General features: G+C 42.6%; 2 protein-coding genes across 4 annotated transcripts; one reads left to right on the top strand and one right to left on the bottom strand.

Annotated features, from left to right (window-relative positions):
- The first annotated feature begins 645 nt into the window (after positions 1–645).
- On the top strand, positions 646–16190 carry col1a1b (collagen, type I, alpha 1b). The gene is made up of 51 exons (XM_026351342.1): positions 646–868; positions 2243–2437; positions 2997–3019; positions 3206–3232; positions 3931–4023; positions 4392–4460; positions 4588–4632; positions 4744–4797; positions 5092–5145; positions 5285–5338; positions 5454–5507; positions 5593–5646; positions 5772–5816; positions 6000–6053; positions 6274–6318; positions 6529–6582; positions 7286–7384; positions 7479–7523; positions 7609–7707; positions 7828–7881; positions 8013–8120; positions 8288–8341; positions 8548–8646; positions 8780–8833; positions 8961–9059; positions 9190–9243; positions 9332–9385; positions 9537–9590; positions 9706–9759; positions 9964–10008; positions 10112–10210; positions 10468–10575; positions 10706–10813; positions 10949–11002; positions 11123–11176; positions 11319–11426; positions 11622–11675; positions 11780–11833; positions 11939–12100; positions 12201–12308; positions 12526–12633; positions 12719–12772; positions 12944–13051; positions 13137–13190; positions 13311–13418; positions 13532–13585; positions 13705–13812; positions 13893–14172; positions 14261–14451; positions 14566–14808; positions 14900–16190. The coding sequence occupies exons 1-51, from the start codon at positions 787–789 to the stop codon at positions 15044–15046; spliced, it is 4338 nt and encodes a 1445-aa protein (XP_026207127.1). The 5' UTR covers positions 646–786; the 3' UTR covers positions 15047–16190.
- Positions 16191–17089: 899 nt separating this feature from the next.
- On the bottom strand, positions 17090–22027 carry sgca (sarcoglycan, alpha). 3 transcript variants are annotated; one of them, XM_026350874.1, is made up of 11 exons: positions 21160–22027; positions 19884–20012; positions 19629–19780; positions 19154–19220; positions 18818–19016; positions 18576–18744; positions 18237–18445; positions 17993–18019; positions 17645–17824; positions 17340–17366; positions 17090–17217 (listed from the first exon to the last, which is right to left on the bottom strand). In XM_026350874.1, the coding sequence occupies exons 2-11, from the start codon at positions 19930–19932 to the stop codon at positions 17211–17213; spliced, it is 1086 nt and encodes a 361-aa protein (XP_026206659.1). In that variant the 5' UTR covers positions 19933–20012; positions 21160–22027; the 3' UTR covers positions 17090–17210. The 3 variants fall into 3 exon arrangements, with proteins under 3 accessions (XP_026206659.1, XP_026206656.1, XP_026206658.1); XM_026350871.1 differs by lacking the exon at positions 21160–22027 and adding an exon at positions 20276–20548; XM_026350873.1 differs by lacking the exons at positions 17090–17217; positions 21160–22027 and adding an exon at positions 20276–20549 and having other exon boundaries at positions 17336–17366.
- Positions 22028–22072: the final 45 nt, after the last annotated feature.

Below are 22072 nucleotides of genomic sequence, written 5' to 3'. Positions count from 1 at the left end.
TTGGATGTGGTGTGTGTTACATTATGTTTAACATTTGATGTGTTTTTTTCCTTTGTATACATATGGCTGGTGTGAAACTGTAGATGCTGACACTCAGGAGAAGTTAAGAAAAATAAAGTCTTCAAACATTACAGTTTTAAAATGATCATTTTAATATATCAGTCTCCGTGTGGTTTGCTCTCACTGCCTAAATGTGCACTGAACCTTTTCTCCCTTCTTTAAGAAAACTATTTACTCCAAGTCCCGAATCAAACCACATTAATCATCATGGATCTAATAAGGCTGCAAATGACCTGATTTAATTTAAAAAATCATCCAGTGTCCAAACGATGACCAGTCAGCTCATCGACAGTCTCAGGTTGGTGGTCGAAAATATAAAACACCTCAACAAAAGTGTCAATTCAATGAATCCATGGAGCGTAAAGAAGACGGTAAAACGCGTCTGAGCGCCGGAGAGCCGGTGCGCAACTCATGAGCGTCCTCAACATCCACGTTTGAGCTGAAACGTGAACTTGTTTGACATGGTTTAAGACGGCCCCCCTTTCTGATGAAGGAGGGACTCTGCGACATGAACATGTACAAGTTGTCTGTTGCGCGCAGGACCTCCCCAAAAAGTTTTTGGCATATAAAAGCCAAGCTAAGTCATTTATTTAGGCAGTAGGGAGTTTCTGCTAGGGTCTGGATTGGAGTTAGACACAGACCGGACCCTACCGTGTATGAGTGGTGTCTGAGGAGAAAAAAAGGATTCCCCCCGCCGCAAAGAATCTACATGTCTAATATTTAGACATGTTCAGCTTTGTGGATATTCGGTTAGCGCTTTTGCTCAGCGCAGCCGTTCTTTTGGCAAGAGGTCAAGGCGAGGATGATAGTAAGTATCACTTTCACACATTGGTATGAGTTGTTTTGGGACTGTAGCACCCTCAGGATGTGGATAGCGCTCAAGGATGCTGAGCAGTTTGCTGGAACTGATCGTCCTCTGGCTCCAGTGGGCAGAGATGGGGGATGATGTTACACAGTCAGGAGTTTTGATGGGGTTTTTTTTTTTTTTTTTTGGATCTCTGGAAGCGAATAGGACTTTAGAGGATGGATTTTCTTTGTTGTTTGCTGCTCTCACAGACCTGCAGAAACGTGCTCAGTGTGCGTCCTCACGGTGCCGCGCAAAGCTGAGGGGAGCAGCTGCGCTGTCTCTGATGTGCACTGGGTTCAAAGGGAGATGAAGCAGAGCAGAAGCACTGAGAGATCTGAAAACTGCATGAATGATCTAATGTTAATTATGTTGAGTTAGGAAAGCAGCTTTAACCAGGTTTGGAAAAGCACCACGTCAAATCCCAAACGTGTGATGAAGTGTGTCAGTTCAAGCTCGTTGATTTGCTTTAGTTGATTAGTTTTAAATGCATAAATGACCAGACTGAGCATGCAGGAGTCTGTAAAACATGATAAAGAGGAGGAGAGAGTTGCAGTTTTTAAAATAAGGCTTCATAAGAATGAACCCACATTTTTATCCGGTTTGTTTAAACCTGGACTTGGGCGATGGAAACTTTTTAGTCTGACGTCGTTAGTGAAACAGTCTAGACATCAGTTAATCAGCAAACAGAAGAGGGCGCGGAAGACCTCGTTTAGTAGGTGTACAGCGCCGCTCTGTGGCAAATGCTGGAAGTGGAACCACCTTGTGAACCTCCTCCCACCTCCAAGGCCCAGCAGACACCCAGCAGCTTGAAATGTGATCAGCTGAATTTTCCACTCATAGTTCTTTGACTACATCAGTGCAGGAATCTTGAACAGGGATTTGTGATCCCTCTGTTCTCTGTGTGCGCCCAAAAAGAATATAATTCAGCCCCACTGATGCTATTTTTCATTAAGAACTCTATTCCTTATCCAAGTTCAGTCACCAAACACTAGATTTTCTAAGAATTTTAGCGTTAAGAGCCTATTTTAATGACCTTAGCTCATCCAGCTGTAGCCTGGACAATAACAGAGAGGTCAAAGACTCATGTTTAATAGAAATAAATCTGCCAGGGGTCAGAACTGATTGATGCACAGACTTGAATTTGCTGTTTTGCAAGCAGAGTTTGGTCCAAATCCATTGTGCATGTTGTGTATTGAAGAATAATCTGGGACTCTCTTGTGCCTTACGTGCACATTGTTAATCTAAAGCAGTTGACTGATGTTTTTCAGGATTTATCAGACAATAATCCATCTACTTTCTTACTGCACCAAACTCACCTTGGTTTTCTGCTCTCAGGCAAATTCGGCAGCTGCATATTAGACGGACAGTCGTACAACGACAAGGATGTATGGAAACCAGAGCCCTGCCAGATCTGCGTCTGTGACAGTGGAAACATCATGTGCGACGATGTAATCTGTGAGGACACCACCGACTGCGCCGACCCCATCATCCCTGACGGAGAGTGCTGCCCCATCTGCCCTGACACTGACGGTACTCCACCTTGATCCCACTCCTCGTTTCTGTGGTTAATTAGCTTTGTGGCGCCACCTAGTGCCTCCTGCCTCGTCCCTGACCCTCCGTGGCCCTCTGACCACTCCCGGCCTGCCTGCTTGCCTGAGGATTTTGATTCAGAAAAGAATCACTTTGGGATTTACCTTTTGTTCAGTTCAGTTTCAATGTGCATTCCTTTAAAAACGGATTACACACGCCCTTTGGTGAAGTTTGCCAAAGAATATGCAACTTCCCAACATGCCTACCTGTGCAGAGACACTGCACAGGGCAAGGCCCACACATCCCATCTCCCAAACACTTGTAACACATATTTCTCCTCTTTTTCTCTATAGAAATTATTCATGATTATAAATAATCAGCTAAGTTAATCAGAACTGACTAAACCCCAGTCCACACCTTCTATAGATTTAATTTGCAGGCCAATGCTAGGCTGATCCTGACACCATGACGTCTTTATTATTTTGTAAATGACTGAAGTACGTTTCTCTCAGAAATGTGGGGTTATTGACATTTTCTTTTTTCTCCATTGGTTCTGTAGGACCCTTTACTCCAGAGGGAGAGGTAATGTGCTCTTTTAACTATTTCTGAGACTGAAAATGATTTGTAACATGGGTCCAGACTGCACATGATCCTAACATTTCACAGTTTAGTTTGTGATTCCACCTCTTCATATTCTAGATGATGTGTTTCTACAGTGTGGATAAAACACTGCAGGAGCCTAACTCCTTTTTTTCTGTCCATCTGTAGATTCAGAGGGGCGATAAGGGAGATCAGGTAGGTTCCTGTTAACTTGACCTCTCTTTTTCACACTATTTAAGAGACCTCTATCCTATAATATTATTTTACAAAGAAAAATTGTATCTATTTGCTTTTTAATAACATTTCCAAACAGTGACACAGTGATGTTTCCATATTGTGTTGGCTATTTATATTTAAAAAATAACACTTCACAAACCATTGTATGTGCTTGAATATGTTTATTTATATTAGATTTTTAGAGGTTAGCAGTTTTGTTGTCATGCATTTCCATAATAAATGTACAAAAATAGTCAGCAGCACTATGCATTTGCTATGTGAACCCCATAAACTGATGTCAATTCTTGACTCGTGAAGCTGCAATGATGTAACTTTAATAATTAGGTCACTATAGGTCAATCAAAGTTCATAGAAGTGATATTAAATATCTATCAATCAACACTAGGAAGAAACACATAAAGTCAATAAGACTTTTTTTAAAAACTTGATTTAAACATAGAGCTGAATTCTATTTTTAGGCCAACACAAGTGGATCAGTTAAGGCCTGCTGCCCTCAACTTTACATTCAGCTTTAGTTATTGTTCAACTTTCTAAACTGAGTTGAGTGATTTCAGAGAAATTCTGTGGTGTGAGCTGTAATTCTTATTCCAATAATAAGTGGAATAATTAGTGAGGAACTCTGCTAAAAGGCTGTGTTTGCTTGACTTTTTCTACAGGGTCCCCCTGGTGCTCCTGGCACAGATGGCCTCCCTGGACCAAATGGCCCTCCTGGACCACCTGGCCCCCCTGGCCCCCCTGGCCTTGGCGGAGTAAGTATCACCAAGTCACCAAGACTTTATGTCAGACCGAAACAACTAGGCGATCTCGGCCCTGTTCATTTCAGCACTGGGAGTGGAGACAGCTCCCTGGTCCTCAGGTTTAGATTTGGGGAACATGCAGAATATGTTAGTGTTAATTTGAGAAGTTTATTTAGTCGATGACTTTAATTGACGTGTAAAAGTTTCACTAAGCATTTAAACCATTTGACGTGTTAAACAATAAGTGTGTTAGAAATTCTCATGTGAAAAATAAATCTTTATACTACAGGATACAATTCAAAGTTATCAGCTCCATTAACTCAGATCCTGCACATTAAGTGTTATCTTGACTAATTTGACTTTATTTTCTCCCCTTGCAGAACTACTCTCCTCAAATGAGCTATTCTGACCCCTCCAAATCCAGCGGTCCACCTCTTCCAGGCCCACCTGTTCGTATGAAATCTTTGTTTTCTGTCTTTACTGCTAAATGTGTACATGTACCATTGATGTTTATTCAGTTTGATGCTGCCACAAATAAATACAATAATGTTATTATTTTTGTCTCCTTATCAACAGGGTCCCATGGGTCCTCGTGGTCTTGCTGGACCTTCTGGATCCTCTGTTAGTATTCTCTTCTTTGATAATAAAGATTTTTCTATAGCTGTGATGAATCCATACGTATAGCAAACAAAGAGGATGTTGCATTGATCTGTTTCTTTTGTTGTCCTTCAGGGTCCTCAGGGTTTCACTGGACCCCCTGGTGAGCCTGGTGAGCCCGGAGCTGCTGTGAGTATACAAAATATTCTCCTAAATTCATTTTTGTCTTGGTTTCTCTGCTATGATGATGTTGAATTTAGGGTTTAAATGTCACTTGAGCCTCATTAATGACGAGAATCACGTCTTCACTTCCTGTTGTGATCGCTGACCCATTAACAAACATCTGCACACGCCACTTTTTGTCATGAACGCCCCGCTCACCCTTGTTCTTTACTCAAGACAACATAGTGAAGATTCACAGGTGTAAATTTCAAATAGTTAACATTATTTTCATGCTAATTGAGTCATTTGGTGGTGTCTTAGGGTGCCATGGGTCCCCGTGGTCCTTCTGGTCCCCCAGGAAAGAACGGAGATGATGTAAGTGATTTATTTGCTATTTACTTCCCTGTTTATTGAAAGTTTCACAGTTATTATTATATGTAATTCATGCATAGCCTGATATATACTCACTGACTCTTGACACTTCCATGACCTCCCTTCTTTGTGTCTGTAACAGGGTGAGCCCGGCAAAGCTGGTCGCCCTGGTGAGCGTGGAGCCGCTGGCCCTCAGGTGAGTGATGAAGATCAGGAGGGGGTTAACCAAAGATTGTTGACATTATCAGATGAGGTCATCATACATGAGGCCTGTGCTTGCTGTTGACATATCTCTTGTTTTCTCCCTGCAGGGTGCTCGTGGATTCCCCGGAACCCCCGGACTCCCCGGCATCAAGGGACACAGAGTGAGTGTGAAAAGGATTCGGTGACAGGATTGTTGTTGTTGTGAGTGGTGAGTCAACTTATAATGCTCATTTATTTTGTCTACAGGGTTTCAGCGGTCTGGATGGAGCTAAGGGAGACAGTGGACCTGCTGGACCTAAGGTAAGATAACAGATATGCTGCTGCACCATGAAGCAGGAGTCCCATTGTGAGATGCTCCAGTTTTCAATCTGGGCCACTCTGCCACAGCCATTCTAATCTCTTCTTCCTTCTGCCCTTGTCTACAGGGAGAGCCCGGTGCCCCTGGTGAGAACGGTATCCCTGGTGCCTTGGTACGTTTATTTATTTGTGGACATGTGCTGTATGAGTAGAAGTTCTTGTAACAACAACAATAATAATAATATAGATCAGATGCAACGCTTTAAGTCTCATCTCATTCCTATCTGTCTGTTCCTATCTATGCAGAGAGTCGTAGCCCTGTGAAGCTTATGTTGTTCTGTTTTTGTCTTTACTAGGGTGCACGTGGTCTTCCCGGTGAGAGAGGCCGCCCTGGACCTCCCGGACCTTCTGTAAGCATCTCCAATTCTCTGTTCCCAATCTTACCTATTTACTGAAACACCTGTGACTTCTAGTGAAAGACATAATTCTAAAAAATCCAAATATATATATAAATATATATATACTTCACACTTCATACATATATAGTCACACAGTGTTGTTTAGATCTGTTCATCACATAGTTTTTTTTTCTCTTTGATCACTTTGATCTAATCTCCTTCCTCTCTGCAGGGTGCTCGTGGTAATGATGGCAACACTGGCCCTGCTGGACCTCCTGTAAGTACTCATTTCAGCACTGTTAATTGCAGCTTTTCATGTTGGGCTAAACTGTACAACGACATCACCATAAAATGATTTAGTTAAAGATTTAATGCAGTATTAAGTTGGTACCAACAAAAGCTATAAATAAGATTAAATGCAATCATTTATTTTTAGTCTTTCATCAAATTAGTGGATTTCTTCTAACAATGTGTGTTTATTTTTCAGGGACCTACTGGACCTTCTGGTCCCCCTGGATTCCCTGGTGGTGCTGGTGCTAAGGTAGGTCAAAACAGACTAGCTGTTAAACAGATGTTAAACAGATTAGGGGTAGTGTAGTAATACTGCTCTGCTTTACGTCTTCACACCTAACTATAATGATTTTGTTGTGCACTATTTTATGGTGTGCATTATGAGACCTTTAAAATCACTATTGGTCCATCAAATAAAAAAATCTCCTCCCCACTCCCCTTGGGCCTATTTCATCATCTCTCTGACCTTTTTTTCCACTCAGTGTGTTTTCACTTGTTGGGTTTTACAGATAAATAAACACAATACATGAACATGCATTAGTTGAGTTAGCTTCTCCCCTATCCTGCTCTTTAGCAGGAAATCTGTGGGCATTAAATGTCTGTACAGGTTAAACTCTACTTCCTCCAAATTTCACAAATTACTTATATAGGCAGTGGGGAGCCAATAGACTACATGTTGTTAAACAGAGAGCAGAAGCCCAGGTGAACACTGTAGCCACCAGATGGCATCAGCAGACCTCTAATGGCACCTAACCTCTGCTTCACAGTAAAAGGTATATTGTGTTTCCCTCATCACACCTGTCATGAAGTTGCACACACCTGGGTTATTTTAAAATCGAGACGGAGAGAGAACAGAAGAGAGAGATAAAATAAAAAAACTCTGTACGTTGTCATTTTCCCACTAACTTTAGTGATACTTGATGTTTCTGAGATACTGTTGTTTCCCTTCAAAGGGAGAGACTGGTGCTCAGGGAGGCCGTGGATCTGAGGGACCCCAGGGAGCCCGTGGTGAGCCTGGTAACCCAGGACCTGCTGGACCCGCTGGACCTGCTGTGAGTCTTTCTATAGTGCTATTACACATTCAAATACCTTTTACATGTTCTAACAAGGCACTGTTAAAATTTTGTTTCCTCTCTATCTACACAGGGTACCCCTGGATCTGATGGTTCTCCTGGTAATAAGGGTGCTCCTGTAAGTATCATAAACATTGATCCCTTTTATTCCACTTGAATCCTGCACAGGACACGTTGTTAAACCCCAACTCTCCATCCCTTAGGGTGCTGCTGGTATTGCTGGTGCTCCTGGTTTCCCTGGTGCCCGTGGTCCTGCTGGAGCTCAGGGAGCTGTTGGTACACCTGGTCCCAAGGGTAACAATGTGAGTACATATTTAATTAAGTGAATTTTGAGTTTGCATGTCAACAAACATTGTTTGTCAGTGTTATGGAGACCCAGGATTATCTGACTGCTAAAATGAAATGTGTATTTCTGCCAACAGGGAGACCATGGTGCCCCAGGTCCCAAGGGAGAGCCTGGTGCCAAGGGAGAGCCTGTAAGTTTCAAAGATACTTTGATTCTCAATATGTTGCTTTTATTCTCCTTAAACTTAATATGACATTTATTTCCTATTTATTGTGGCATATAGGTAAAACTTTATTTACGTGACTTTGCTTCCTCTTTCAGGGCCCAGCTGGAGTTCAGGGACTGCCTGGCCCCTCTGGTGAGGAAGGAAAGAGAGGACCCCGTGGAGAGCCTGGTGGTGCTGGACCCCGTGGACCCCCTGGAGAGCGTGTATGTTACTCCAACATCCTAAAACCTTAAAATCCTATAATGTGTGTTTCCACACAGCATTCAGCTGATTTACGATGCTATAAATTCCCAGGGGGATTTGCCAGTGAGATGAGTGAAAGATTTACATTACAGTCAGTGACATTGTTGTTATTTGTTTTTTCCTTTAGGGTGCCCCTGGTGCTCGTGGTTTCCCTGGTGCTGATGGAGGTGCTGGTGGCAAGGTGAGTCTATCTACCCAGTAAGTCCTCAACCAGACCAGGAATATATTTGTTAAACTTGGTTCTGGTTTCTAACCATTTAACCAAGCATCATCAAACCACAATGACAAATTGACCCTTGAGTTAACTAATTATAATTTAGATCATTAACACTGTCACTGTCATGACTTGTGGAGATTTCTCCTGAATCTTTGCTTCTTGTATCACAGGGAGCCCCTGGTGAGCGTGGTGCCCCTGGCCCACTCGGATCTCAGGGAGCCACTGGTGAGGCTGGAACCCCTGGTGCTCCTGGTGCACCTGGATCCAAGGTGAGTTCTGCACACGTGATATTTATGTGTTGAGGACAAGGAGGCTCTTTAATGTTTAAATTAAGACTCACTGACTAAGCCTTTGCTGGTTGTCTTTAATCTAACCGAATCTGATGTGGTCTGTTCTCCATAGGGTGTGACTGGTAGCCCTGGAAGCCCTGGCCCTGATGGCAAAGCTGGACCTGCCGTAAGTACTGAACCGAAAAGAGTTTCTCATCTTTCTCATTTTTACATACAACAGAGAGACTGAAACTATAAAGAATGACATTTAATTGTGTAGATTTAAAAATTTTTATATTCCCCTCCATCTTTAGGGTGCTCCTGGACAAGATGGTCGCCCTGGACCTGCTGGCCCAGCTGGATCCAGAGGACAGCCTGGAGTTATGGGATTCCCCGGACCTAAGGGACCTAATGTGAGTTAACAAAACAACCCTGTTCATGATTTTACACTAAGCAAACAGTTTGTTTGGAGGTGATAAAACAAATAATCATGTAGGAAGACTGATGTTAAATGTAAATGTGTAAATTCATTTGTTTTAACAGGGTGAGGCTGGTAAGCCTGGTGAGAGAGGCCCCGCTGGTGCTACTGGCCCTGTTGTAAGTAATTGCATATTTAAAATATTATACCCTATACACTTGAATGATGATGGAAACAGTGTTTAATTGGTAATATTTTTGTTCATAGGGTGCCCCTGGCAAAGATGGTGATGCTGGTGCTCCAGGACCCTCCGGCCCTGCTGTATGTGTGCCTCTGACTGATCTAGCCATTAGTATTTAGATGCATTGTTATGTATTTCATATGGTCAATAGGTTAGGTTCAGTGGATTAATATAAAATTAAAATGCTGTAAACTAAATTTCTCATCATTTAGTTTTCTTCTTCCTGTTCAGGGACCTGCTGGAGAGAAGGGTGAGCAGGGACCTGCTGGTGGTCCTGGATTCCAGGTTGGTGTTGATTGTATTTTAGCAACCTGAGTTCTGGCTTTCATTTTGTTGGTGTATTTGTGACCTGTGTTACAATTTCACCGCTAAAATCTTTCTAACTTTTGTCCTTGTTCAGGGTCTTCCTGGACCTCAAGGTTCTACTGGTGAGACTGGCAAACCTGGTGAGCAGGTAAGCATCACATGGAACTGTGAAAAAACAAGTCCTTGATCTGTAGGCTGATTTGTTACACTTTTAAGCAAGACCTTTATGTGCAGTGACTTAGTACTGTAATATCACTACAACCCAAACCGTTTCCATATCTAGGAGGAGATTGCTTCAATGCACATCTATAACACACATTATAACCTTCTCCTCTTTCCTTCTCTTCTTTAGGGTGCTCCTGGTGAGGCTGGACCCCATGGCCCATCTGGACCAAGAGTGAGTATCCCCTGCATCTCCAAAACACAACATTGTGGTAAGCAGCATCCCTCTTGTGTCTTGCTAAAATGGCCATGTCGGATGTGTCTCTTCTATCCTTCAGGGTGACAGAGGTTTCCCTGGTGAGCGTGGTGCTCCTGGCGGCACTGGCCCAGTTGGAGCCCGTGGTGCTCCTGGCCCCGCTGGTAACGATGGAGCTAAGGTAAGTTAAAATTACTATTTGTTGAGCATTAAATATCACAAATAAACAACACCAAATCTAAGTCAGTAGTTTACTGACACTCTGTTGATCCCCAATGATCACAGTTGGCACGGATTCATGTTACCCATATCATTACTGCAGTATTCAGTACACAGGCCTAATGCATATTTACTTAACGTTACTACTAATTGTTCACTTAAAGTTAATTTATTATCAAGGGAAAAATATGAAATGTTTCTTTCTTTGTGTGTGTGCAGGGAGAGCCTGGTACTCCTGGTGGAAGTGGTCCTCAGGGTGCCCCTGGTATGCAGGGAATGCCTGGTGAGCGTGGAGCTGCTGGTCTTTCCGGAGTCAAGGGAGAGAGAGTAAGCATCACTTCACTGTTATCATTATATTAAAACAAAAACAAAAAAACCTGCTTAGCAGCTACTTATTTAGTGTCTTGTCATCATTGTGTCATCACAAGTGCTCTTAATAACCTGTTTCTCTTCTCAGGGTGACGCTGGTGGCAAGGGAGCTGATGGTGCCCCAGGCAAAGATGGTGTGCGTGGTCTGACTGGTGCTATTGGTCTCCCTGGACCTACTGGTGCTCAGGGTGAGAAGGTGAGACCAGAGACAACTTTAGTTTTTTCTGCAAATATCAGTAATCCAGGTTCATGACGGTTTTTCTCTACTTGCTAACCTTGATAGCTGAAATTTGGATAAAATTAGGTTTCTGACCTTCTCCTCTGGTTTTAGGGTGAGCCTGGCGCCGTTGGAGTTGCTGGACCAACTGGTCCTCGTGGTTCCCCTGTAAGTTCTTCTCCAAATACACAGCTGGCTAATTAGCAAACCACCAATGTAATATATATATTTTGTAAATTTAAACATGATCATGAATCAGTGAATCATCTTTCATTATTTCTCCAACAGGGTGAGCGTGGAGAGACTGGACCTTCTGGACCTGCTGGATTCGCTGGACCTCCTGTAAGACCCTCCAAATTCAATATATTTAATATTTCTTCATACTGATTCCGATGCTAACAAACACAGCACTCTCACTTCAGATTTAATCTGCCACCTGAGAACACGTGTTGAACTCTTTCTTTCTGTTCCCCTCCAACCTCAGGGTGCTGATGGTCAGCCTGGTGCCAAGGGAGAGACTGGTGACTCTGGACCCAAGGGAGATGCAGGTGTTCCTGGACCTGCTGGACCTGTTGGAGCTTCTGGACCTCAGGTAGGTCCATCTATCACCTTTGAAATAGACTATAAATAATAATAAAAAAGTTGAATATTTTAAAAGATGCCAGACAGTGTTGCTAATTAGTGTTATTAATAGGAGTCTTTGTTACGGTCATGTTTTCCCTATTATGCTAAATAATTTATGATTGGTTGTGGTTGCTCTTCAACTTACAAATGTATCTGTCAACAGGGACCTGCTGGTCCTCCTGGACCCAAAGGTGCTCGTGGTGGTGCTGGTTCTCCTGTAAGTATCCCATCAACATGTACGATTTTGTAGAATTAGATTAACTGTTGCTAAAAATGGTGAAATAGATTTGTGTGACATTTGATTTGTGCTTGCGTTTGTAGGGTGCTACTGGTTTCCCTGGACCTGCCGGAAGAGTTGGACCCCCTGGCCCTGCTGTAAGTATCGTCAAGTCCACATGATGAGTTGTAGTAACCAGCACACAACCTAGACTTCATTGTTTTGGCAGTTTGTTTCAATGTCTTGTGCTCTCTTATTACCAGGGAGCTGCTGGAGCCCCTGGACCTGCTGGACCCGTTGGCAAAGATGGCGCACGAGGAGCTCGTGGTGAGACTGGCCCTGCCGGCCGTCCTGGTGAGACTGGTGCTCCTGGACCCCAAGGAATCAGTGGAGAGAAGGGATCTCCTGGTGCTGATGGAGCCCCTGTGAGTGCCAGCTATAGCTCTTGCTAATGATTTTGAGGTTTAAATACTACAGTGATATCTGTGATAATGTGCCAACTGACCTTTATGTCTCTGTGTGCAGGGCGCCCCTGGTATCTCTGGACCCCAAGGTATTGCTGGACAGCGCGGTACCGTAGGTATCCCTGGACAGCGTGGAGAGCGTGGTTTCAATGGCCCAGCTGGACAAGCTGTGAGTATTGTACCTACACCATAGCCTAACAATATACAGTTTAATTAATCCATTGCATCTCAATAATGCATGAAAGTAAATGTAGAACTAGATTTTACATGAAACCAGTTTCTCATACTTGAGAACAGAATGAGTATTATAGTGTGTTTTATTTGTAAAATTAACCCTGTGGCGTCCACATACATACAGAGAAATGAGCTCTCTTGTTCTTCTTCAGGGTGAGCCTGGAAAGCAGGGACCTTCTGGACTTGTTGGTGAGCGTGGACCCCCCGGACCTGCTGGACCCCCTGGATTGTCTGGTGCTACTGGAGAGGCTGGTCGTGAGGTATGCCGTCTCAGCAGATGCACCGTGAATTCACAGATTTATAAATTATGAATTATGATTGACCATCCTTCCTGCTCCTTCACAGGGATCTCCTGGTCATGATGGTGCCCCTGGTCGCGATGGAGCTCCTGGCCCCAAGGTAACCTTCCCCTTAAGGACTATTTTACATCATTCTCAAGCCCTAAATAATAAAATCTTTGCTACGTTTAGCTCAGACATTTAAGCTTTAGTCCAACACAGCTTCCCAAAACAAACACTACAATTAGCTTTTAGCTGCTAGCACTGTCTCACTGGTGATTTGCCCCTGCAGGGAGACCGTGGTGAGAGTGGCCAGGCTGGACCCCCAGGACCCCCTGGTGCCCCTGGTGCCCCTGGAGCTGTTGGCCCCTCTGGCAAGTCTGGTGACCGTGGAGAGAGTGTAAGCTCCCTTGATGCTCATCTTGATCCTGTTGATAAAACTACATGGATCTGGTAACTGATTTGGTGTTATTTCTTTCTTTTAGGGTGCTGCTGGTCCTGCTGGTCCTGCTGGTCCTGCTGGTGTCCGTGGTTCTGCTGTATGTTCATTGCCTCATAATATGGACTTTACATTAATAACATTTATGACAATTCTGAAGTTGTCTGATGCCTAAGTGATCTCAGATGAGGGATGTTGACTTCTTGTTGCTTGTATTCAGGGCCCTGCTGGTGCTAAGGGAGACAGAGGAGAGGCTGGTGAGGCTGGAGAGAGAGGCCACAAGGGACACAGAGGATTCAGTGGCATGCCTGGTATGCCCGGACCTGCTGTAAGTAACACTTTTAAAGCTATCGAGAAGCATGCAAATGTTTGTAGACTACTGCATCAGACACAATTAATTTATTTAGTTATTTGATTTTTAACATGTTTATCTGCCACTAGGGAGGTCCTGGAGAGAGAGGACCCGCTGGTGCCTCTGGACCTGCTGGACCTAGAGTAAGTATAACTCAATTAGGTGTAGTTCTACAGTGGCTTCTGTACAATGATCCAGAAAGTTATAAAAAATGATGTTCTCTGTCATTAAGTGAACTCATTAAGTGGCTTTCAATCTACAGGGACCTGCTGGATCTACTGGTGTCCATGGTAAGGATGGTGTAAATGGTCTGCCTGGACCCATTGGACCTCCTGGACCTCGTGGTCGCAACGGAGAGATGGGACCTGCTGTAAGTTCCCATGCATCCACCTACTTACACAATCCGACAAACCCGGCTGCAGTCTGTAAACCCTTTGTGCCTCACAACAGGGTCCTCCCGGACCTCCTGGACCTGCCGGACCCCCTGGACCTCCTGGTGGTGGATTTGACTTCATCAGCCCACCCGCTCAGGAGAAGGCCCCCGATCCCCTGCGTGGAGGCTACCGTGCTGATGACCCCAACATGATGCGCGACCGTGACATGGAGGTTGACACCACCCTCAAGACCCTGACTCAGAAGGTTGAGAATATCCGCAGCCCCGATGGTACCCAGAAGAGCCCTGCCCGCATGTGCCGCGATCTGAGGATGTGCCACCCTGAGTGGAAGAGCGGTAAGAGCAGATCAGTGAAGCCTTCAAGTAAAGGATGAAATAAGAATATATTCAGCTTTAAACTGAACTTTATATTCCTCTGTCACAGGCACCTACTGGGTTGATCCCAACCAGGGCTCTCCTCTGGATGCCATCAAGGTCCACTGCAACATGGAGACTGGTGAGACTTGCATCTACCCCAGCGAGTCCAGCATCCCCATGAAGAACTGGTACCTCAGCAAGAACATCAGAGAGAAGAAGCACGTCTGGTTCAGCGAGTCCATGACTGGTGGATTCCAGGTAAGAAGGCAGCAATAACAAAAACCATCAAATGGTACATGAGAGGACGTGTTCACTACTATTAAGTCAGAGCCAGTAAATCTCATGCATCCTTCCCTTCCTTCCACCATGCAGTTCCAGTATGGCACCGATGGAGCTGACACCGAGGACGTCAACATTCAGATGACTTTCATGCGCCTGATGTCCAACCAGGCCTCTCAGAACATTACATATCACTGCAAGAACAGCATTGCCTACATGGACTCCGCCTCTGGCAACCTGAAGAAGGCCCTGCTCCTCCAGGGTTCCAACGACGTTGAGATCAGAGCCGAGGGCAACAGCCGCTTCACATACAGTGTCACGGAGGATGGCTGCACGGTGAGTTTGAATTCTGTTTGACCTGGGTATTACATGTACACGCCGTCTTACAGCAATGTCTGACCTTTCCTTCTTTTCCTCCTCTCCACAGACACACACTGGCTCATGGGGTAAGACAGTCATCGACTACAAGACATCAAAAACAACCCGCCTGCCCATCATTGACATTGCTCCTATGGATGTTGGTGCACCTGATCAGGAATTTGGCGTCGAAGTTGGCCCTGTTTGCTTCTTGTAAAAATGAAAGAAATATGGACATGACATTGTTGTTTTTTTTTCTAGCAGTCATCTCTAAATCCTTTTTCCTATGCATTCAAAACTCATTCGGCTGCCATTGGTCCACATGCTTAAAACCACTCTACTGAAGACGGTGTTTGTATTTTTCCAATCATGAGAAGTTTTTTCGGGACTGCTAACTTCAGCTGACCAACCACAAGGACACTTTAAAAAGAATCTTTTGTTTCCACTGGCAACAAGAAAATAATATATACTTGTGTAAAATTTCCCCCTGGAGATTAAGAAAAAAAAATCGATTCACACAAGCAATGAAACACAGGTGACTTTTGCCATTTTCCACCACTGCGGAAGGACATTGAAAACAACAAGTGATATGTACCATTTTTCTGGTGTTAAATAAATTGTAAAAAGTGTGAAGCGTCTTCTTGTTATAAATTCATGACAGAAAAAACACCTGAATGTTGCTCAGACAAACGTGATCAGCAGATGAGCAAGACAAAGAAGCTCACCTTCATTACAATATGTAGATGGCTACCTCAAAACAAGAAGTCACCCCCTTTTTTTTTCTTAAATGAAAAGGGTATATTTTACACGAGTCTATCGAGGGGAATTAAAAACAAAAGGTGCTATTATCAACTCATTGAGGTCCAGTTATTGGTGTGTGATGGTGAGACTCTCACTGTCATACTTATTGCCACTAATGCCTGCAGAACCTTTGGTGCTACTAAATTGACTTATTGTCTTGTTGTCTATGCAGTGCAATTGTTTTCTTCTTAAGTGCTGGTTTGATGACAGAGGTCCTCACTGCAGATGTAATGCATGCAATCATGTCTTTGTAGATAAAAGCAAGTGACTCTGGTTCAATATCATTTCCCTGCCCGTTTGTCCAGTGTTGATCCTTCTGTCTGTTTACCCCTGTGGAAAACTCCTCTTCACTAAAAAAGAAAAACAGCACACATCTCCCACCCTGTTGTTTATGTTGTTTGTTGATGTCTTTTTCGCGAAGGGTTTCTTAAAAAATAATTTGAAGCAGACCCACTTTCATGGTTTAAAAGAGAGATTCTGTACTTATTTTGTACATGTATAATAAATCAAGATGTTTTTAATTATTTTGGGTGCTGAAATAAAGCATGTGAAGTGGTCTACTCAGTGGCAGAGTTTTCACTGTCCTGTTTTGCAACTGTTGTGAAACTGGAATCAGGTTTTAGGATTTGGAAAAATACTCCACATATAGACCTAAGCTGCATTTCACATTTCCAGAAATCGTGCATGTTCCAACTTTGACAATGAAATAGAATTAATGTAGGTTCAGAAATCAACTGTTCCACAACAGTTGCACTGACTATGCTTCTGTCAAGCAGCAGTGAAAACAAGGCCAATATTCTTAGTCTCCACACACACAGTTGCTAAAAATTAGAGCCACAAAGCTCCTAAAGTCCTTTAGGAATATTGAAATGAGACCTTGAACACTTTTTAATAGCTGATTGGACATGCAGTCATTGTAGTTTCTGTGTGACTTGTTTTTCTTTTATCTCCACAGTCAAAAACAGGTGACTGAACCTGCATGAGAATAAAGTTGGTGCTCAGTGAAATCACTGTTCACAAAGGAGGAGATGTATGTCAAACCCAAATCTGATGGAGATCCACCAGCGACCCCCTCTGGACGTCTAGTGCAACAACAGATGCTTAAGATGGAGACAAAATGCTTCTGAAGGTTTGAGAAGTTTCAGCAGTGTTTTCTTCTAAAGTTACAGTCTTCTCAGTATAAATTGGACTTGACAGTGTTTCCATGTTGAACTGCAGTGAAGCAATAGGAACAAAAATAGGAATTTGTGTCTTAAAAAGACTGTATGTTTGGATGATACCCACTTCATATGATCAATTAAGATGGTTGAATCCTTATACTAACTTGAAATGGCCACAACCAGGACATTGGTACATTGTAAACATTATAAGAGTAACTCATTCTTTAATTAGTAATCATTAAAGATGATGTAATACAGGAATCCTGAAATAACATAAAATAATAACTTGACAAACTGCACACCACTAATTTATTTTAATGGCACTCAAAGAAAAACAATACAACACCCCTTCGAAAACTGTATAGTAACAGCAAATACGAGTCATTTGCCTCACTGTACCAAAACCAGCGTTCAGCGTTCTTATTTCCTGAAAAACAAACAATGTGATGAGTCTGTGTTGTCTGAATCACAGATAAAAACACTAAAGGCTGAATATAGTCTATAGAAAGACTGTGATGCTGTAGGAGGAAGTCTGATGAGTGGCTTTACCTGGGCAGCGTGTCACTGTAGGGATCACTAGGAGTAAAACAAATTCAAAATGTTAAGAATTCATTGACCTCTCAGGACTCAAACTAAATCCACTCCACTGAAAGCAGCAAGTACCAAATCAATTCTTAATACAGAAGTGAAAATTATGGAAAGAACATGTAGAGTAACTAATCAATTAGGATCAGATATTAGTTATAAATAGACACTTGGTATATGTACTTAACTACAGTACTTGTTTCAATGTACGTAGTCACATGCCACCTCTGCAACAGTAAATGTCGTACTGGTATTGGAATCGTACTCACTGCTGGGCTGCGATGAGAGGGATACTGGGGCTGTCCGAGTGCAGCGGTGGAGCTCTCTCCCCAGTCCGGCTGTTGAACATAGGCAGCGTGGACAAAGGTGGAGTAACACTTCGGTTTCCAGCCATGCTCCTCAGATCGTCAGTGTTCCCGTGAATGGTGTAGTGGTGGTACAGCTGGATTCTGCAGCAAACAGGAAACAGTGTTTCTCTACAGTGTAATCACGACTTTATATATTTTACTGTAAAATGACAGTTAACTGAGAGAAATGATGGTTGGTTTCTTTACTTAATTAGTGTTAACTTTAGTGACAGCATCAATAAGAAAAGGGAAAGAAATCTATGTACTTACTGGTTTGTCTTTGCATTTCTTTTTTCACTATAGAAAAATAAAAATGTGTCAATCAACAGAGTAAATTTACCTTGACATTCGAATTAAGGGCTCAGTTCATCAAGTTTACAAAAACAATTCTGTTTTTCCAAATGAGCCAGTGTCTTTGTTAAGTGGATAAATTATCAGCAGCAGTTTCTCCTATTTTTACAGTTTCAACTTGATGAACTAAGGCTCAATAACACAACAACACCAAAATACATACACTCCCTCTCGTCTGCCAAACATGATGTAGGCCAGCAGCAGACACAGGATGATAGCGATGATCAGGGGCACAATCACTGTCACAATGTAGTCTGGGAAATAGTCTCTGCTTGGGGGAGACTCGGGAGGATTGAAGTCGCCTCCTTCCTCCAGAATGCCCAACCCCACTGTGGGAGCAGGTGGAACGGGCTCCTGCTTTGTCAGATCAATCTGGACGGAGAAAGAGAGGAGGCCAAACAGATGGGGTCTGAACTGTTAAAAAATGCAGCCAGCCCTCTATGACATATAGAAGTAAAGGAAAAATGATCTTCACTCATCCATGTGTCTCTTCAGCTCTCACCAGCTCTGTCTTGCACCAGGTGATACAGTTGCTGGGAACGCTGCAGAAGTTGCAGCCACCTGGGATCTTGACTCTGGACACTGCCGTGCACTGCCTCTGATGCTCGGGTGTCAGCACCCTCAGGAGACAATTTGAGAAGTACTGCTCCGACCCCACCTTCACAAACACACTGACCCAAATCACATCTTAATAAACAGGGTAATTATTCCAAAGATGAAGCTGAAACCAATCTCTCTGTTTACCCTTCATAGTGTCCTGCAAGAGGGAGGGGAACCCTGCCGCCACGGTCTAAGGCGTTAGTGATATTGACAATTTCCAAGTCCTCGGTGTCCCACAGCTTCTGTAAATCCTGCTTTATTTCATCCTGAACAGAAGAGGGCAGCACCTTCTCAATCTCCCTCAACTTGATGAAGAACTCAGCTTGATAGGGCAGCATCTTCTCTGAGAGCGACAGCAGCAACGTGGGACATGTTAACTTCAATAAAAAAATGAACTATTTTTTCATTTGTCATATAAAGAATACTCATTTATTAGTATCATTATTATGCATTTTGCCATATTATTCAAACCACACATACCTGCAACGACTTTGAACACGAGTATGTGTCTGGTTGTCTCATAGCTCCGTTTGTTGTATGCATAAACCTGTCAGAAAAAGGAGAGTTTAAAGCCATCACAGCAGTTTTCCTCAGTTACTACTGGTTTACTGATATTCCACGTTTAATTCATATATTAAGGCAATCAATACATAGAATATCAGCAATAATGAACTGAGAGGATAACGTCCCCCTCCAAAACACTGTGGTTTACAGCTGTGGTCTGTGGTCACATCCACAGTCCGTTCAAGATATAATACATTCTGTTTAACTAAAGCGCCTCCTGTGTCCATCTCTTCTTCCTGAAAGCTATGTTTTCATCCTGAATTTTTTATGTTGTTTTAAAATAGCAGCTCTACAGAGGAAGACTAGCTTTTCTCTCTAGTGGTTTGACGACAGAACCTGACAGCTCCCACTGAGATGTTGGTGACTGTTGGTGCAAAGGATGACTTCATACCTCAATTGTATGTTTTCCTGGAGATGTTGGCGTGCCGTACAGGAACCCATTATCATAGGGGTGCCTTTGGGTTAAGCGCAGCCACTCTGGGAGGTCTGGGAAATTCTGCTTGTTGCACTTAAAAATCATGGGGTCATTGTACAAATGCCCGGCTTTACAACAAGCAAAAAGAGCATAGTAGAGAGGAGTAAGAGAAATGTTATCATTTTGTTTAATAGATGACAAAAAGTGAATTATTATGATTTAGGATCTTACCGTAGATTCTTGACAAAGGTTCAAAATCATTCTGGAAAGTCTCTCTCATCAGCTCATACGTAAAAAACTTCCCCACAGGAATGGTAAATTTGATCTCGGCATTGGCCCCAAACAAAAAGACAACACACACTGTATGTGGACGTGCAAAAAAACACAGTGGAGTTTTATATGAGTGATTGAAAAGAAGCCAAACAACCCTTAAACTTCATATTTAAATATGACAACACACAACTGCTTTTGTTGTAGCCTAACAATCAGGCCTACTAACCCCTGACAGCTGACGTCACAAGAAAAGGTCAACACTAAATAACACAGACCTGACGGAAACCGGACTGAAACAGGATGAAGACCTACATCTGTTTGGAGTTTAATCATTTCAGGAATAAACTTGCCTGTTAAAAAGAAGAGCCAGCTCCCGCAGCCTGCCATCTTGTTTTTTGGCCTGTGATTGACAGAGCCAAGCGGAGTGGGGCTCGGTCACACTAAAACACATGTCAGCGCTATTTTTGCCTCACTCACCTAATAACTTCCACAAGGGTGTCTGTGAATCAAGAGCTGTGTTTGTTTTGGTGACAAAATTATACTATACAGAAACTAAAAATAATAATACATAAGTAAATGAAGTACATGTGGAAATTTGAGGTTTACTTCACTATTTTCTTTGCAAAAAAACGTTTACTGTCACTCGTCTTCATTTCACAGGGAACTGACACTTTTGTGAAGCTGAATGTTTTTTTATATGTATGATTAAAGCTGAAATTATTGGTGAATTAACTAAGTATGTAACTGGCAAAAATGGCTTTATGTTCGTATGTACATTTTCTGAAGTATACTTAAAAAACCTTTACTTAATGAACATTCTCAGTGCAGGACTTTTGTATTTCACTTAAATTAATGAATTGTGTGAACATCACAAATGAGTGACCACCTCACTCATCCACTCACCATGCTAAGGTCAGACCCACCAACTAAATACTATACTAAATTCTATGGGAAAGCTAGATGGCACTACAGCCTTACTGAAAAGGGATGTACATCCTGTTTGACAGCACCTTAATCTCGTTTGTCCTTTTGTTTTTAGGCAATATTCCTCAAGTCATGTCCTTTAGATCAGACCCTCAACTGTTGTGAAAGCTGTAGAGGCTACTAGAATCTACTAGAATGAAAGGAAAATGACTCTGTTCAGCTGCAGGACTGTGTTGGCCCTGCAAATCAACCGGCCCCCGTAAACATTTCGAAACCGAGACAGCGTGGGAAGATTCAAACCATCTCTCACCAAAAAAAGGGAAATGCTCGTCTCCCTTCGCTGATAATTTTTAATGCTTCTACCAAGACAGATGCATAATGCAGGAAGCAACAATGTGGCTTGCAAATAACGGATGTGTTATTGGACAAGGAGGTTTGACGTGAGTGAAGTTTCACTGGGTCCTAATGCAAGAAGAGTGCTGCGAGGCTGAGGAGGGGGAGTGGGATCACAGCAGGGGTTTCCAACCTCTCATTGTCTGATGATGTTGTGATGTGAACCCACAGCCGTGTTAGATGAATTCATGGAAACTTCACCTCGGTCCTGTTCCTAATGCGTTCATTTCATTTGAAACCACTCGTCATCAGCAGAGATCTAAACACCTTTAGATTTTGTCAAGATTGCACTGACACCATTTGACCTATTTTGAACTACAGTTTGATTATGTTACTTTTCTTTCCACTACTTTCAGCATTAATGTTTTAACAGTGGATTTCAAATGTTATTCTTTACTTTTACCCATTTCAACCATGTATAGTACATTTAGCTGAATGTTTCATCCATTACCACTTGTTTACTACTTGATCTTTTTCACTTACACTTTTATCTATTTGCTGCTTTGACCAATTATAACTATATAATTCACCTTTTCTCTGTTATTTTCTACTGTTTGTATATTTCTTTTAGCTGTTTGATGTTTTCACTGCTTGTTCCCTATTTCAGCCTTTTCCTCATTACTTTTAACTAACTGAACCATTTCCCTACCAGTTTTAGCTAACCTCCACCTTTACTGCTGTTTAACCACTTACTATTGTAACTATTTTATCTTTTTCAATTAGTTTATCTACTAATGTTCCTGCTTCAACCAAAGTAATTATCTAATTGAAGCTCTTGCACCTTTTTCCCAAATAGCCACCGCTCAATTACTATTTTACCCTTTTCCGTG

This window comes from Anabas testudineus, chromosome 19, assembly GCF_900324465.2.
Source record: "Anabas testudineus chromosome 19, fAnaTes1.2, whole genome shotgun sequence".
NCBI classification, from domain to species: Eukaryota; Metazoa; Chordata; class Actinopteri; order Anabantiformes; family Anabantidae; genus Anabas; species Anabas testudineus.
Note: the sequence above shows the minus strand (reverse complement) of the source record. Positions and strands in the feature narration are given on the sequence as shown.

Excerpts from the sequence above, each read along its gene's own strand:
- col1a1b (XM_026351342.1), top strand. The coding sequence starts at position 787 with ATGTTCAGCTTTGTGGATATTCGGTTAGCGCTTTTGCTCAGCGCAGCC. Across the intron at positions 5,146-5,284 it reads CAGGAAAGAACGGAGATGAT|GGTGAGCCCGGCAAAGCTGG; the intron begins GTAAGTGATTTA and ends TGTCTGTAACAG. Across the intron at positions 7,882-8,012 it reads CTGGTGCCAAGGGAGAGCCT|GGCCCAGCTGGAGTTCAGGG; the intron begins GTAAGTTTCAAA and ends TTCCTCTTTCAG.
- sgca (XM_026350871.1), bottom strand. The coding sequence starts at position 20,312 with ATGGCAGGCTGCGGGAGCTGGCTCTTCTTTTTAACAG. Across the intron at positions 19,017-19,153 it reads CGTGTTCAAAGTCGTTGCAG|AGAAGATGCTGCCCTATCAA; the intron begins GTATGTGTGGTT and ends TGTCGCTCTCAG. Across the intron at positions 18,446-18,575 it reads CCTGGTGCAAGACAGAGCTG|ATTGATCTGACAAAGCAGGA; the intron begins GTGAGAGCTGAA and ends TTCTCCGTCCAG.